This window comes from Condylura cristata, unplaced genomic scaffold (assembly GCF_000260355.1).
Source record: "Condylura cristata isolate star-nosed mole 26May11 unplaced genomic scaffold, ConCri1.0 scaffold00032, whole genome shotgun sequence".
Classification (NCBI taxonomy): Eukaryota; Metazoa; Chordata; class Mammalia; order Eulipotyphla; family Talpidae; genus Condylura; species Condylura cristata.
The window spans coordinates 1,013,474-1,028,995 of record NW_004567133.1 but is presented as its reverse complement, the minus strand read 5'-3'; the positions used below and the strand labels follow the sequence as shown (position 1 = coordinate 1,028,995).

Sequence of the window (15,522 nt, the reverse complement as noted above, 5' to 3'; positions counted from 1 at the left end):
CGTACGGCGCTTGGTCAAGATCCTGCTGCTGGGCGCGGGCGAGAGCGGCAAGTCCACCTTCCTCAAGCAGATGCGCATCATCCACGGCCGTGAGTTCGACCAGAAAGCTTTGCTGGAGTTCCGCGACACCATCTTCGACAACATCCTGAAGGTACGCGGGCGGGGGGAGGTGTCGGAAGGGGCGTGCCCGCACACCTGTGCGCAGGTGGTGCCCAGGTGGCCGCTGGCCCGCGCAGGTGCGCCCCCGGCTGGCTCCTGCCCACGCCTTTGTCCGCCGGAGTCTGCAGGGCTGGCGGTGTTCTCTCAGCTCCCCACGGCGTCTGCTAGCTGGGCAGGTGGCCCCTGCTTTGGGGGAGCCGGGCAGGGATGCAGCACCGGAGTGATGGCTTTCACTTCTGTCCTTGTCGGGGACTTTTGGGGGACAGAGGTGGACAGAAAAGCTGGCGGATTTCTGGGACAGTGAGAGGAGGGGGGGTCCTAGCACTAGGAAGGCCCCTCCTGGATTCGGGGTCTAGGACGCGCCCCTGCAGAATGGCATCTGCGTTATTTCTTACTGCCACTCTTCTGGAGCCATTGAACCATATTTGCTCGGTCCTCCCAGTAAGTTCAGAAGAACCGTGTAAACCGTAGAGGAAACCTTTCTTTTGGAAACAACTTCTTAGGAAAATCTACACAAAATTAGAGGCGAGTACAACAGACTGCAGGTGTCCACACTTTCCAGCCTGAACGATCAATTCAGTGCTGGCCTTGTTTCATTTATACCCCTGCTCCCGATTTTGAGCGAATCCGAGTGTCTACTTTTCATTAAAAACACCTTTAATTAAAAAAAAAAAACCTTTAATATATCGCTAAAACAGAAGACCTCGTTTAAAGCACAAAACCACAATACCCTTGTCAAACCTAAAAAAATAACTTAATGTCACTGGACATCCTGGCGGCATTCATATTTCCTCCATCTGGATACAAATTAAATCTACATATTGCAATTTTTATTATATCTCTTGAAGTGGTAGATAATCTTCAGCATCTCTCAGTTTTCTGTTTTTCCAGATTCTTGTGAAAACACTCATAGTTGACAAAGTTTGGGCTCTAGTCTCTCTTCTAGGAGTTTGTGCTAAAGGACTCAAAGAAAGGAAGCTGGAGAAAACTGATGATGAGGGCAAAGTGAGCTGTCTCATACACCTATGCAGGATCATTGCTTCCTTTTTTTTGCTTGTTTGTTTCTCAAGTCTACTCTTTCCTTGCCCCAGTTTTTGCAGGGGAGATGAGAATTGTAGACATAAGTAAAGTTGTATTAAAGCAGACAGAAACTTGTCATACCAGAAACCTGCCCAGAGACTAGATTTTGTGGTGCCTGAGGGACTTTAAATTTAGCAAAAGTCTGTAGAACCCATAGGGTACATTTCTTTCTCTTTACCCATGAGGATGCTTTGACCTTGGAAGTGGCCTCTCACTGGGACTTGGCTGTGGAACCCTGGGCTCCAGACCTCCGGGCCTTCCTTCCTCTAGGCTCACATCAAGAGTCTCACTCCAGTATTCCCACTGTATGTGTTATGAAGATTTCAGCTTAACACAAGTAGCTCTTTCAGGATAATTTGTGGCCAAGTATAATTTGAATAATAAAACATCTTTTCACCTCTTTCAAAAGCCGCACTGTAAGTCATCTCTAACCCAGTACTTCAATGGACTTCAAAGGCTAGGTGCCCAGTGTGGTTCAGTGCTCAGAATTCCTTGTCTTCGGGTAAAGTGCACTTGATTCCTTTACTTCTCTGTCACAAAGCCTGATACTTTGTTTTTTTCCTGCTTTTCTGGACCTCTAAATTAGGCAGGTATAAAAGTATATTAAAATGTGACTCTCCCAGTTTCAATCAGGGAAACAGAAAATACTTAAAAATGTGGAATCTTAAATCTTACGGCAGGCAAAGCTGCATGCATTTTAGAAAATGCAGACTTAACCTTTTTCCAGTGTATATAAACATTATTTTTTTCTGACTTCCTTATCCAAAGAAACAAGGTTTGTTAACCAGTATTCTGTTTTCCTTCCAAACTTTTTTACTGGTTGTAGTTCCATATTAAATTCACTTTACTGTGACCATTTCAATTACTAGTTACAAATTCAGCTTCCAATTTAAAGCCAAAAATTACCCCCCCCCCAATCTTATTTTTATTTGGACAAGACGCTTTGGAAAGAGGCTTTTTAAATTGCTTTGTTGTGGCTTTCATATAGACATTTAAATTATACAATTCAGAATATTTATGTCTACATGTAGCTTCTTGACAGCCTGTTTTTTTTAGACAGCCTGTTTGTTTGTTTGTTTTATTTTATAACAGTGTATTTTTACATCATTTTGTACATTTTTTTTCCCATCTCAATTGTAATCCCTGCGGGTTTCCCATCACCAAGTCACCTGTGTGCCATCACCATAATCCCGTGCACTTACCACCTCTCCCTCCCCCTCCCCCCCCCCCCCCCTGGTTTTTGGTCCCATTCCCCACTCCACCCCCACAAAATGTCTCTGGTATATGGCTTAGACAGCCTGTTTTTAACATGTGCCCTGCTCATAGCCTAATTTTCTTTCATATATGCGTTTAACTTTTAGAATGTTTCAGCTGCTATTTAGCCCGTGAGGACATTGAGGAGAAAGTTTAAAATCTGTTCAAGGTCAGTTACCTAACTAGCTTATGGCTGGCAAAGCTGGGAACCAAATCTGGTTTTTTCCTTCTTCTTTTTTCTTTTAAAGTTACATACATTTTGTGAGAATGATACAGAAAGTTTAGATAAAGTTTACACAAGAGGAAACTTTACCAAATTTTTCCTTCTGAGAGAATATCTTTAAAACTGCAGTTCAGACTATGGTGATGGCACACGGGTGATTTGGTGATGGAAAGCCCATGGGGATTACGACTGAGATGGAAAAAGGCACAAGATGTAAAAATAAGCTATTACATTATTTAAAAAAAAAAAAAACAACTGCAGTTCAATATCACAACCGAGATACTGACATTGAGAATGTCAAGATAGAGAACATTTCTGCCATTATCAGGATCCCTCATGTTGCCCTTTCATAGCTGTTCCATCCCATAGCCTCCTTCCTGCCTCTGGCAGTGACTATTATCCAGTCCTGAAATTTGTTATGTTAAGAATATTCTGTAATGAAATCATGCAGAATGGCTTATCACACTGCATAATTTCTTGGAGATCTACCTGGATTGTTTTGTGTATCAATAGTTTGTGCCATTTGATTGCTGGGTAGTCATGTTGTAGATTTACCACAATGCGTCTTGTTCACCTGTGGGAGAACAGCTAAGTTTTCATTTTTATTATGAGTAAATCTGTGAACATTCATGTACATGTATTTGTATGTACATAAACTTTCATGTCTCTGAGATAAATGCTCAAGATTGCAATAGCTCACTTGTATATTAATTACATGTTTAGTTTTATAAGAATTTGCCACACTGTTTCCAAAGTAACACACCATTTTGCATTACCCACCAGCCACCAGCTGTGTCCAAGTGATTCAGTTTCTCTGTTTCCTTGGTATTTTCACTATTTTTTTAATCTCAATCATTCTGATAGGCATGTGCTGATATCTCATTCTGTTTTAATTAGCCTTTCCCTACTGGCTAATGGATTGAACATCCGTTAATGTCCTTATTTGCCATCTCTATATATTCTTTTGTTTAGTGTCTCTATATTTTAACCTATTATCTCCTTGCTTTTTGTTGAGTTTTGAGAGTTATTTATTTTAATAGATAACCAATCATTTGTCGAATCAGTGGTTTACAAATATAGGCAATAGTTTTGCTTTTCATTCTCTTAAGATCTTTCACAGAACAATATTTTTAAATTTTGTGAAGGCCCAATTTACTAATTTTTCCCTTTGTAGAACATGCTTCTGGTACCAGGTCTTAAAAAGTCTGTCTAGTCCTAAATCCCAAACATTTTCTTCAATTTTTTTTCTAGTAGTTTTTCATTTGACATTCAAGTAGACTTCAGTTGTTCCATTACCATCTGTTGAAAAGACTTCCTTTGAGTTTCATTTGCAGATTTGTTAGGATTAGTTGGCATATTTGTGGGTTCACTTCTGAGTTCTCAATCCTGTTGAACTGATCTTTATGTCTCTCCTGACCTTATCATACTATGTTGATTGCTATAGATGTACAGTAGGCTTTAATATCAGATAGAGTGATTTTGCCCATTTTATTTTTCTTTTGTCGAGATTGTTTTTAGCTATTATAGAGTCTGCCTTTCCAAATAAATTTTAGAATAAACTTGTAACTGCCTATAAAAAAATCTTGCTGGGGGTGATGCAACCTATTCAGGCCCCCTCCGCTTTATGGGAAGCCTTTCTATTGCTAATAAATCCTCCTGAACTTAAAAAAATCTTGCTGGGATTTTGAGAGCAGTTACATTTAATCTATAGCTCAATTTGGGGAGAACTGACTTTTCTACTTTTTGTTGAGTCTTCCAATCCATGAACATGGTATGTCTTATTTATGTTATCTTTGATATTTTTTCCTCTTGATACTGTGCAATTATCAGCATATAGATACTGTATATATTTTGTTACATCTATACTTAGATGTATCTCATTTTCTTTAGCACAATTGTAAATGATATGTTTTTATTTTTAGTTTCTACATGTTTATTGTTAGTACATAGCAATGTGATTGATTTTTGTGCCTTGATCTTGTGCCCCATGGATTGCTGAATATACTTACTGGTTTTAAGTGCTTTTCTATAAATACATTGGGATTTTCTACATAGATCATGTTATCTGCATATAAGGATAATTTTATTTCTTCTTTCCCATATGTGTGCTTTCTCTCTCACTTCCTCTCCTTATTTTTCTCTATCTTCAACAACAAGAATGTTCAATATTCCAGTTGAATAAAAATAGAGACACAAGATATATCTTTTGTGTCTTTTCAGATATTGGTGATTGGTATCTTTCCATTAATTTTCTCTATGGCTTTGTATTTTCCATTTCATTTATTTCTGTTCTTTATATTTTCCTCCCTTCAACTTACTTTGGGTTTATTTTGTTCTTCCCATCTTCTTTACTGTAGAGAGCATATTTGAGACCCTTTCTTTTTTTCTAATATGTCATTTTAAGTTCTATAAATTTCCCTTTCAACCCTGCTTTAGCTATGTTCACATGTTTTGATGTTATAACTTAATTTTTATTCATTTTCACCCATACTTGTATTTTCAGAGGCATGTCTTATCTGATCCATAAGTTATTTAGAAGTATACTGTAATTTCTATATGTTTAGAGACTTTCCTGTTATCTATTTCTAGTTTGACTCCATTATAGTCAGAGAGCATATTTTTGTATGATTTTGATTCTTTTAAATTTGTTAAGGTTTGTTTTATAATCCAGGATATGTCCTATCTTGATACATGCTCTATGGTCCTATGTTGATAAATATTACATGGGCATTTGAAAAAACTTGTATTCTGTCATTCAGTGACGTGTTGTACATACATCGGTTTTATTCTACTGGTTGATAGTTTTGAATTCTGAGGTCATGTCTATTATGAGGTATCAAAGTTGAACTATAAATGTAGATTTGTCTTTTTCTCCTTTAGCTCTCAGATTTTGCTTCATGCATTTGAGACTGTTGTGTGGTATGTAATCTTAGGGTCATTATATCTTCTTGGTGGAATGGTCCTTTTGCAATGACCCTCTTTGTCTCCAATGAATTTCTTTGCCCTTAAGTCTACATTATTAGATATTATAGCATAGCTTTATATATTTTCATAAAGTACATTTTCTGTACTTTAAATTTACCATGTTATTATTGTTGAAGAGAGTTTCTTATAGATAGCATATTGTTACATCTTATTTTCTTTGTCAATCTTTGTTAATTTGTATGCCCATTTACATTTAACATAAAGTAATTATTAATATGTCAGGGCATAAGTCTCCCATATACTCCTTACCTTCCTTTGGGTTATTGAAATGTTTTAGATTCTACCTTGATTAATTTGATGATTGATATTTTGAATATGTCAAAGCTTGGTATTATCTTAGTGGTTGCTCTCGTTTTACAATATACATAACATAATTTATCCCAGTCAACTGGTATCTGTGTGTTTTATAACTTTAAGTGAAGTGAAAATTGTTTCCATTTAGATTCCTTACCCACCTATTTTTACTATTTTAAGTGTTTTAAGTATTTCGTATTATTCTTGAGTACTGTGCATCAGATGGCTTTATCAGTCATCAAATATCATTTAAGAAACTCACAAGAAACAGGATAGTTAATTGTCTTCACACCCATTTTTACCTATTCTGATGATCTTTACTTCCTCAAGTTTTTAGTTGTCTTCTGTTAAATTTTCTTACCTTTAGGCATTGAAAGCATCCCCTAGCCATTCTTTAAATGTGGGTTTGTTTACAGTAAATTCTCTCAGCTTTCCTTCATCCAAGACTGTCTTTATTTCCCATTCATACTTGAGGACTGTCTTTATCAGCTATAGAACTTACAGTTGACACTTAATTTCCATTAGTACTTGAGTAATGTGTACATTCCCTGGCCTTCCAGATTTCAGATGTCATCTGAATTGCTGTTCCTCTGTAAGTAAATGCATCATGTCTCTCTGCTTGCTTTTAAGATTTTTCCTTTGTCTTTAGCTTCCAAAAGTTTAACTATAATCTGTCTTGACATAGGTTCCTTTCAGCTTATACTTGACATTTTCTTAGCTTCTTATATTTATACAGTTATGTCTCTTGCCCAAATTGGGATATTTTCAGCCTTTATTTCTTCAAATTCTTCACTAGTCTCTTTTTCTCCTCTCCTTTGATGCCTTGGTAGTAGGAATGTTAGCTCTACTACTGATCTCCTTATCTCTAAGATTCTATTGCTTTGTTAAATGGGATTGTGATGCCAGGGATAAAGCCTGAGCTCCCTCTGGGCCCTACTGACACTGGCCAGAGAATTGGAGCATTTCCTGCATTTCTAAGCAGGGGATGAGAGAGGAGATTCCTACTTGACTCTGCCAACACTACCTGGTGTGCCATGTGGAACATCTACGTGGTTCTGCAAGACAGGAAGGGAGCAGAAGGTCAACTTAACTTTCAACTCCACAGAAACCTTAGAGGGTGATGTATGCTGTTTTCCTGTTAGTATTTGAGTGGAATCGGGTATACTTACAACTATCCTTTTTTTTTTCAGTCCTCTGGCTAGGGAAAGCAAACTCTTCTTGGAGCTCTTTTCATCCGTCCCGTAGGTTTTCCATCCTGGAGGCTTCTGCATTTCCATCTTGGACAGAAAGAGGAACATCAAGGGAACTCATTGCTATGTTTTTCTCCACATCCAAGGGTCCCAGCAGCCTGCCTATTCTTTCCTCCTATGCCTGCTTATTGTGTCATTTCCAGAACTCTCTGAGCTTTGAGAAGGAGGAACTGGCAGACATGGAATTATTCTTTTTTGGCTGTACCTACAGTCCTTGTTAGAATGGTCTTTTGATTCCAGGCTCAGTGTTCTTCCTTTGTGTCCACAGTCATGCCTGAATTTGAGCAATACCATTTCTTTAACTTCATCACTTAACCCTTGCAACTATTTGACTCTATTAGTTACTTTGACTTCCTGCAAATAATCCCAGTAAGACTCCCTCATTCTTTTTGTTTTTTTGTAATCTTAATGATAGTCTTTCACTTACTGAGTGGACTGTCCTGAAAATTGGTGTTATTTAGAAATTGTATAACAGGGATCCTCTCTGTTGGCACAGGGGTTTAAGTCTCAGCACTGTGAAGCTATTGGCAGCCAATGCAGCATGAGTTCAATCCCTGGCCAGGAAGCTGACCCTCATGGCGAAGCAGACTTCTGTCTCACCCACTGTCTCTGGTGAACCCTTTCACCCTCCACACCTCTGGCCTATACTCCAGCTCTTATATGCATAAATAAATAAATCTTTAAAAAACGAAAAAGAAATTGTGTAATAATAACTCTGACAATAGCCAGCGCTTAGTATTTGTGCATGAGAGCAGAAGCTTGAAGATGCTTCTGGGGTCTGTGTGTGCAGTTGGATTTTTATTGCTTTGTGGCAACTTGCATTTAAGTAAACAAGTTTACATTTGGATACACATGGTTGATACTTTTGTAAGGCCAAAAACCAAAACCTTCAGTTAAAAAAAAAAAAAATCCGGCCCTCCCTGGTGGCGCAGCGGGTTAAAGCACAGCACTAAGAAGCTAAAGCCACTTCCGCATGAGTTCGATTCCCGCCTGCCCCGGAGGTGACCACATGGCGTGGCAGACCTCTCCTGACCCACCCGCTGCTCCCCTCAGCAGTGTACTTCGTCGATCTGCCTGTTCTGCTCCCCACTCTGTCTCTGGTGAAGCCTCTCACCGCCCCTGAGCCTCTGGCCTGTACCCCAGTTCTATATGTACAAATAAATAAATCTTTAAAAAAAATAAAATCCAGAGATCCTTCTGCATGTGGTTACTAGTCTTCCCCTCCAGCTTTCAGGTTACATGTTGATTATTTTAATCAAATCTTTTTTAGGTGAGCCGTATTTGACTTTTAGTCATGTGAGATTTGGACTATAGCTGTGCTTGATGCTAGATAGTGTACTCTTGACAACTTATAATTATCTTCTGCTATTACATAGTTGAGAGTCGGGGCATGGATACTATCAGTATTAAATGGAACTGAAAATTTAACTCAAGTCATATCTAGAGATGTAATGACAGGATGATCTTCAGAACCTAAGAAACTAATACTGTATAATGGACTTGGTACTTAACTTTCATTACTTGAAGGGTAATACTATCCCAAAAGACAGGCTGTTTTCTTCCATGTTATTTTTTTCCAAAAATATTTTTTGTAAAAAAAAGTATATTTTTTTCATTTATTTATTTATGCATAGAAGAACTAGGGTGTAGGCCAGAGATGCAGGAGGTGAGATTTCTCACCAGAGACAAAACGGGGAGAACAGGCAGATGTACTGAAACACACTGCCAAGGGTAACAGCTGACAAGAGTGGAGAGGTCTGCTGCGCCATTTGTGGTTAGCTCCCTGGCCTGGGGTGGAACTCCAGCTGCGGCGGTGATAACATGATAGTGTTGAGTCTTTACCCCTATGCTACGCCACCAGGAATGCCCTCATTTCTTACTCTTATAGTTTCTTTGCAATTTCTGTCAATTGGCTGTCGAAGCAGCTGCTTGTCTTAACTGATTCACCTTTGGAGTGATTAAAATATGGCTACTGACCATGTGACAGATGAGTTGTACTAAATGTTCATTTTGTGCAGTGTCTATCTTAGGTGTCTATCTTAGGATAAATATTCAAATAGCTCCAGGTTCTCAAATGGAAAACAATTTGCATTAGTATTCACATATCCATTAGAGAATCTGCCCCGTTTTGGTGGACTGCTTCAGTTTGGAGCTTGTGCTTTGGAATATGCATCCATGGGACAGAAAAGGAACAGTTGTTGCTCTTAGGAGTGCTTGCAAGTGGATAGAAAGCTGCAGAGCTGTTCTGGATGCCAAGGGCAAGAAAGGGTTCCCTGTCCCTGTTTTCTTAGGGGAGGAGAAGCAACCAAATAGCACCTCTATGAACTTCAGCATCCATTTTATTGATACCAATAGCCACAGCATCAGCATTGTCAAATGGCCCTGTTACATCAGGTTTAGCAGGGAACACAGACCCAAAGAATGTTCTCAGGTGTTAGCAGGTGCATCCAGCTTGAGGTGGTCAAGAACTAAAATTGAACTAAGTGCAATCTATAAGCAAGGAAACACTCGGACTCAGAGGACTGAGTCCCCGTGTTATGTTGTCATTACCTGAATTCCACCAGGAATTCCACAGGCCTCTAGTGCCTGTCTGGGCCAGCTAATCGGTGGCTCCCTGCTACATTCTAGAGATGGCCAGGCTTGATGTGAGGCCCTGGCAAGGTCTGCACAGTCATCAGAGCCTGGCCCCTGCACTCTGCAGTGTGCATTGCAGGGGCAGAGAAGGAAGCCGTAGATGAGGGCACAGTGACAAGGCCTTGTTTGGTGGTGCTTTATTGCCTAGTTGGCTTCAATAGAGACAGCATACGGGAGAGTAGGACCAGAGAGGGACACAGTGTTAAGGTACTGGAAGGGGTGCCACATGTAGCTGACCGAGGCGATGGAGCCCGAACATAGATGCTTCAGTATAGAAAGAAATACTTCAGAGCTAAAGCAGTGAGTCAGAGTGCTAAGAATTCCTACCAACATTTCAGTGCTCAGCTCTGAGCCAGGTGCAGGTACTCCATGGGGATTGACAAAACACTACATCCACATGGTGACACAGTTTGCATGAATTTTGAAGTTAAAAGTTTGTTCATCTTCATAGACTATATATACTTAAAGTTTAACTAGGAAAGAGAGGAAGTAATTCAAGTCTTACCTTACAGGTGGTTTCCATTATAGGCAAAAGGGTATAGCTGCCTCAGAGGTTTATTTTTGGAATCTGTATAGTGCCTGTCCACATGATTTTAAACCTGTGTTTTTCACTGATAGTTGTCTAGCAACAGCTGTTGGTATACCCAAGGTGGCCAAAATATAGATTTTTGTGGCCACTTAACTTTTTTTTTTCAAAGAAGTAAATTAGCATAATTTTAGTTTTCAGATAGGGAAGGAAATGTTTTTCCCTAAGATTGATGATTTGATAGAATAGACATAAGGTTGAAAACTCTTGTAAAAGTGTGGAATAAAAAGAAGAGGAGAAACTCCTGAGAGATTAGCTGATCAGAACTGAGATATAGAAAACTGCTTATTTGCCTTCATCTCAGTGCATACTTGATACAACTGTAAAGTAGTGAGATTGTGTTTTTAAACAAACATAGCAGAACATACTCGTTAAAGCAGATGTCTTATTAAAAGTAATCTTGGGAAGCCAAGTCAACAAATACTTAAGTGTTGGTTATGTGCTCAATGCTATTAGAAGTCACAAAGACTGGTTTGCCTAGAAGGAAAAATACCTTTTCTTCCTACTGGGAGCTGTTGTTTTGTTTCTAAAGCATGCTGTTTTCGTCTCATTTGATTCTGTAAAGTTAGGTTGGAGGTTTCACTCCACTGGGAGGGATTTTCATTTTCGGGCCTCATCTTTCTGCATGGAGGAATTTCAGTTAAAGCCACTTTCTTGCCTCTGGCCTTCCTTCCTCCAGCTTTAAAAAAAGCTGCTTGTGGGGCCAGTTTCTGAGAAGGAGGGAGCATTTGGACTCAGCACCCTCCAGCTTCTGTGCCCTAGGCCACCCTGGCCACAGACAGCATGCTTTGCTGTTTCTCCAGGCCGCGACTTAGTGGCAACCTGACCTGTGTCTGTCCATTGCAGGAGCAGGGGTTGATATAGAGGTGTTTGCTGAAGGAGGACCTGAGCAGAGGCAGGCTAATTGCTTTGGCCATCTGCTAAAGTGAGATCCTCGAGAGCAGTAATTTTGCTTTTCTTTCATTTGTTAACTCCACGCTTGCACAGAATGGGAGCAGAAAAGGTCTGGAGAGCAGTTACCTACATACAAACTTTTGTGAGAACACTGACCTTTGTCCCAGCTGCCTCATTACCATATAACAAGAGGGACTACTTCTTCATGGGTGGCTTCACAGTTTTTAAATCCCCTTTCATGTAAATATCTTGCTTGTCAATGGTGATAGCTTCACAACACTGGAAAAAGGCAAGGCATGGCTGCATTTCAGATGAGAAAACTGAAATGGTCAACCTTTGGGTGGCACAACTGCCAAATGGGAAGTTGGTGACAGTGGACAGTGGTGATTTACTTAGACTCATCTTTTTTTTTTTTAAAGATTTATTTATGCATACAGAACTGGGGTACAGGCCAGAGATGCGGAGGGTGAAAGGATTCACCAGAGACAGAGTGGGGAGCAGAACAGGCAGATCGAGGAAGTACACTGCTGAGGGGAGCAGCGGGCAGGCAGGAGAGGTCTGCCACGCCATGTGGGTCACCTCCAGGGCAGGCGGGGTTCGAACTCATGTGGAAGTGGCTCAAGCTTCTTAGTGCTGTGCTTTAACCCGCTGCGCCACCAGGGAGAGCCTAGACTCATCTTTTTTAAGAACGGTAGTATTGCTTAGGTGATGATAACATTTCCAGCGATAGTTTGCAGTTTTGCTTGTAAGATGAAACTTGATCTCGTGTAGGTTCAGAGGGAAACAGATTTTTACACAGTAGGAAATAGTTCATATACTATGATTCTGTTATAAAAATATATGTAGCCATAGCTAGGGAAAAACAGAAGAGTAACAAAATGCCAAGTATTTATATCTATGAATGAAGTAGTTGTGAATTTATTATTTTTAAAAATATGTGTCCTACAGTAAACATTATTTTAGGAACTGCTTTAGTAATAGTAATTTTATAGTATGAGTCCTTAGGAAAATGATTTAACGATCTAGGAGTAATTACTTAAAGCCTTTTGTTACTATGTCAACTCCTGCAGTTACCAAGTCGTTTCATTTTAAAATGTAGGTGTTTTAACTTAATTTGTGGCTTACATCTTGCTTTAGAATTTTTGTAATCTTGAATATTTTCAGAATGTGTAAATATTTGCTGAGGAGACCACAGCATCTTCAGCATTTTTTTTAATTGGAAACTTGTTTCTTAGTTCTTGGTAGCTTCAAGAAAGGAACCACCAAGTTGCCTAGTTCTTGTTCTCTTTCCTGTTATCTGGTACAAATTAAAACTCTTCAGACAATGGCCTTTTCTAGTCTTTCATTAATTAAAAAAAGTTCTTAAAAACAAATTGTTGAGCATAAGGAGACTATTTCAAATGAAGATATTTTTTGAAATAGACTAAAAAACTTAAATCTTGAATTGTCTTCTAAAATTTTGTCCTATGTTTTATAGGTAATTAGTGATATAATAAATGTATATGAATAGTCCTTTTTTTGTAATTGATACTAAGGGGGTGGAACAGAAAGTCATGCTTATTGAATCAAATAGTTTGAACATTGATCCTTATAGAAGGACCTCCTTGGTGGCATAAGGGTTAAATCTCAGCGCTTTCATCACTGTGATCTGAGTTTGATCCCCTGCCAAGGAGTTGGCCCACATGGCATGGCAGACCTCTCCTGACTTGTCCGTTGCTCTCCTTAGCAGTACATTTCAGTATATCTGCCTGTTCAGTATATCTCCCCACTCTGTCTCTGGTGAATCCTCTCACCCCCATATCTCTGGCCTAAACCCTAGTTCTTTGATGTACAAATAAATAAATCTTTATACCTTATAGAACATTTTTAGGTTTACAGCTGAACTGAAATTACAGTTCACACATACCCCATGCTGCCCATGGAAATTTTCCCTAATGTTAGCAACTTGCATTGGTATGGTGCATTTGTTACTGTATTATTGATGAACCAATCTTGATTTATTATTATTAACTGAAGTCCATAGTTTGCATTAGGTACACTATGTTGTACAGTTTTATGGGTTTTAGCAAATATATTCATCATTACAGTGTTATATAGTTAATACAGTATCATATATTGTCACTACATGAAAAATCTGTCTTCTACCTGTTTGTCTCTCTACCTCCTTCCCTCCATCAATCACTGATCATAGTTTTGCCTTCTCCAGAATATTTTGTTGTTGGAATCAGAGTATTTTGCTTTTCAGATTGGCTTCTCTCACCTAGTGATGTTCCTTTAAGATTCCTCCATGTCTTTTCATGCCTTGATGGTTCATTTCTTTTTATCACTGAATCATATGCCATTGCCTGAAGGTACCAGTTTGTTTATCTATTTACCTATTGACGGACATCCTGGACATCCTGGTGGCTTCCAGGTTTTAGCAGTTAGGAATAAAACTGCCATAAACATCCGTGTGCAGCTTTATGAGCTTTAAGAGCTGCACACGGACGTTTATAGCAGCTTTATGAGGATATAAGTTTTCAACTAATTTGAGTAAATACCAAAGAATGTGATTGCTGGTTTTTATTTATAAAAACAACAACAACAACGACAAACTGTCTTCCAGAGTGCCTGAGCCATTTTGTGTTTCCACTTAGCAACCTATGAGAGCTTCTGCTGTCCCACACCCTTGCCAGTATTTGGTGTGTCTGTTTTGCCTTTTAGCTCGCCTAGTAGTTGTGTAGTGGCGGCTCATTGTTATTTTAACTTGTGCTCTTAAATGATAACGAGTGTGGAGCATCTTTTCATCTGCTTGTTTGCCATCTGTACATCTGTGATAATATACATTTGAACATTACTTGCTTGGGTTGTTTATTTCTTATATTGAATTTTTAAAATTCTTTGTATAATTTAGATACAAGTCCTTTATCAGATATGTGTTTTGGATTTGTTTTTTGCTACTCTGTGACTTGTCTTTTCAATCTCTTAACATATGTTTACAAGATTCATCTACATTGTAGCATGTATCAGTGCTTCCTTCATTCCTTTTTACAGCTGATTAATATTCTAGCTTATGGGTCTATCTATTAATATTCTAGCTTATAGTTCATCCCATTGATGGACATTTAGGTCATTTTTGTTCTTTTTTAAAAATAATGTTGCTGTGAACACTTCCTGTGGTCATGTTTTGTGTGACTGCTTCCTTCCGCTTGGGTATAGATACCTAGGAGTAGAATCCTTGGAACACAGGATAACGTTAGCATTTTGAGGAACTGCCAAACAGTTTCCCAAGTGATGTGCCGTTTTACATTCCCACCAGTGTGTGAAGGTTCTAACTTTTCTAACTTTTCCACATCCTCAGCACACTTTCTGTTGTCTATTTTTTAATGCTATTGTGTTTTTGATTTGCATTTCCTGGTGGCTTTGGGGATGTTTTCATTTGTGTGTTTTGTTCTGCTTTTGATTAGGACTCTCCTTTCTGATTTCCTAACTTTTACTTCTTTCTATTCAGTCAAACATATCTGAAAATTCAGCTTTTTATAATGACATATTTAAGAGCTAATGACAATTTTTGTGACTCAGATGCCAAAAAAATTGGAAATACCCAGTGATTTTTTTAAATGAAAATTTTACTATGTTGGGAATGTAAAATTGGAATGAAAATTCTTAGCGATGTTCTCTTTAGCTGTCTTAATTGCATTAAGCCTCATTTCCACAATACTCGTTTTGCTGATTTGTCTGCCTTTGTATAGGTCTTCCTTCGGTGTCTTCTACGTGACTGCTAAAATAAATCTCCTTAGGTATTTTTCATAAGGCCTTTTCCTGCTTAAGAAATATTACTCTACTTCAGATCAAAATAATTTCTAAGCTAGAGATGACCACAATAGCTGTATTTGGCACAGATGTTCTCCTGGTGGCCTCACTAAGAGCACTCCTGTCCAGTGTCTCACTTCTTGCTGTAGCTGGCGTGTCTCCTGGTCCCAGTCTTCTTTCCACCTCTCCTCCCACTGCTCTCTTACCAGAGCATGAACCTATGTAGGGTTTAAGCTCTCTGACTTCTGGTTGGCTATTAGGGAGGTCCTGACCAGAGGTAGAAGGTGGGGTACTTCAGATCAGGGCATTTATTCCCTCGAGCTTTCTTTCTGTACCCCCACACCTCCTGTAATTAATTCTGAAATTGAGTG

General features: G+C 39.0%; 1 protein-coding gene across 1 annotated transcript in view; it reads left to right on the top strand.

Annotated features, from left to right (window-relative positions):
* Window position 1: 1 nt before the first annotated feature.
* Window positions 2-15,522, top strand: part of GNA12 (guanine nucleotide binding protein (G protein) alpha 12) — a gene marked incomplete at its 5' end in the record, with an annotated part of 73,102 nt that continues 57,581 nt past the window's right edge. Inside the window, one exon of the mRNA XM_004691641.2 lies at window positions 2-151. Within this exon, the coding sequence (XP_004691698.1) occupies window positions 2-151 (150 nt within the window). The remainder of the gene's footprint in view (window positions 152-15,522) is intronic.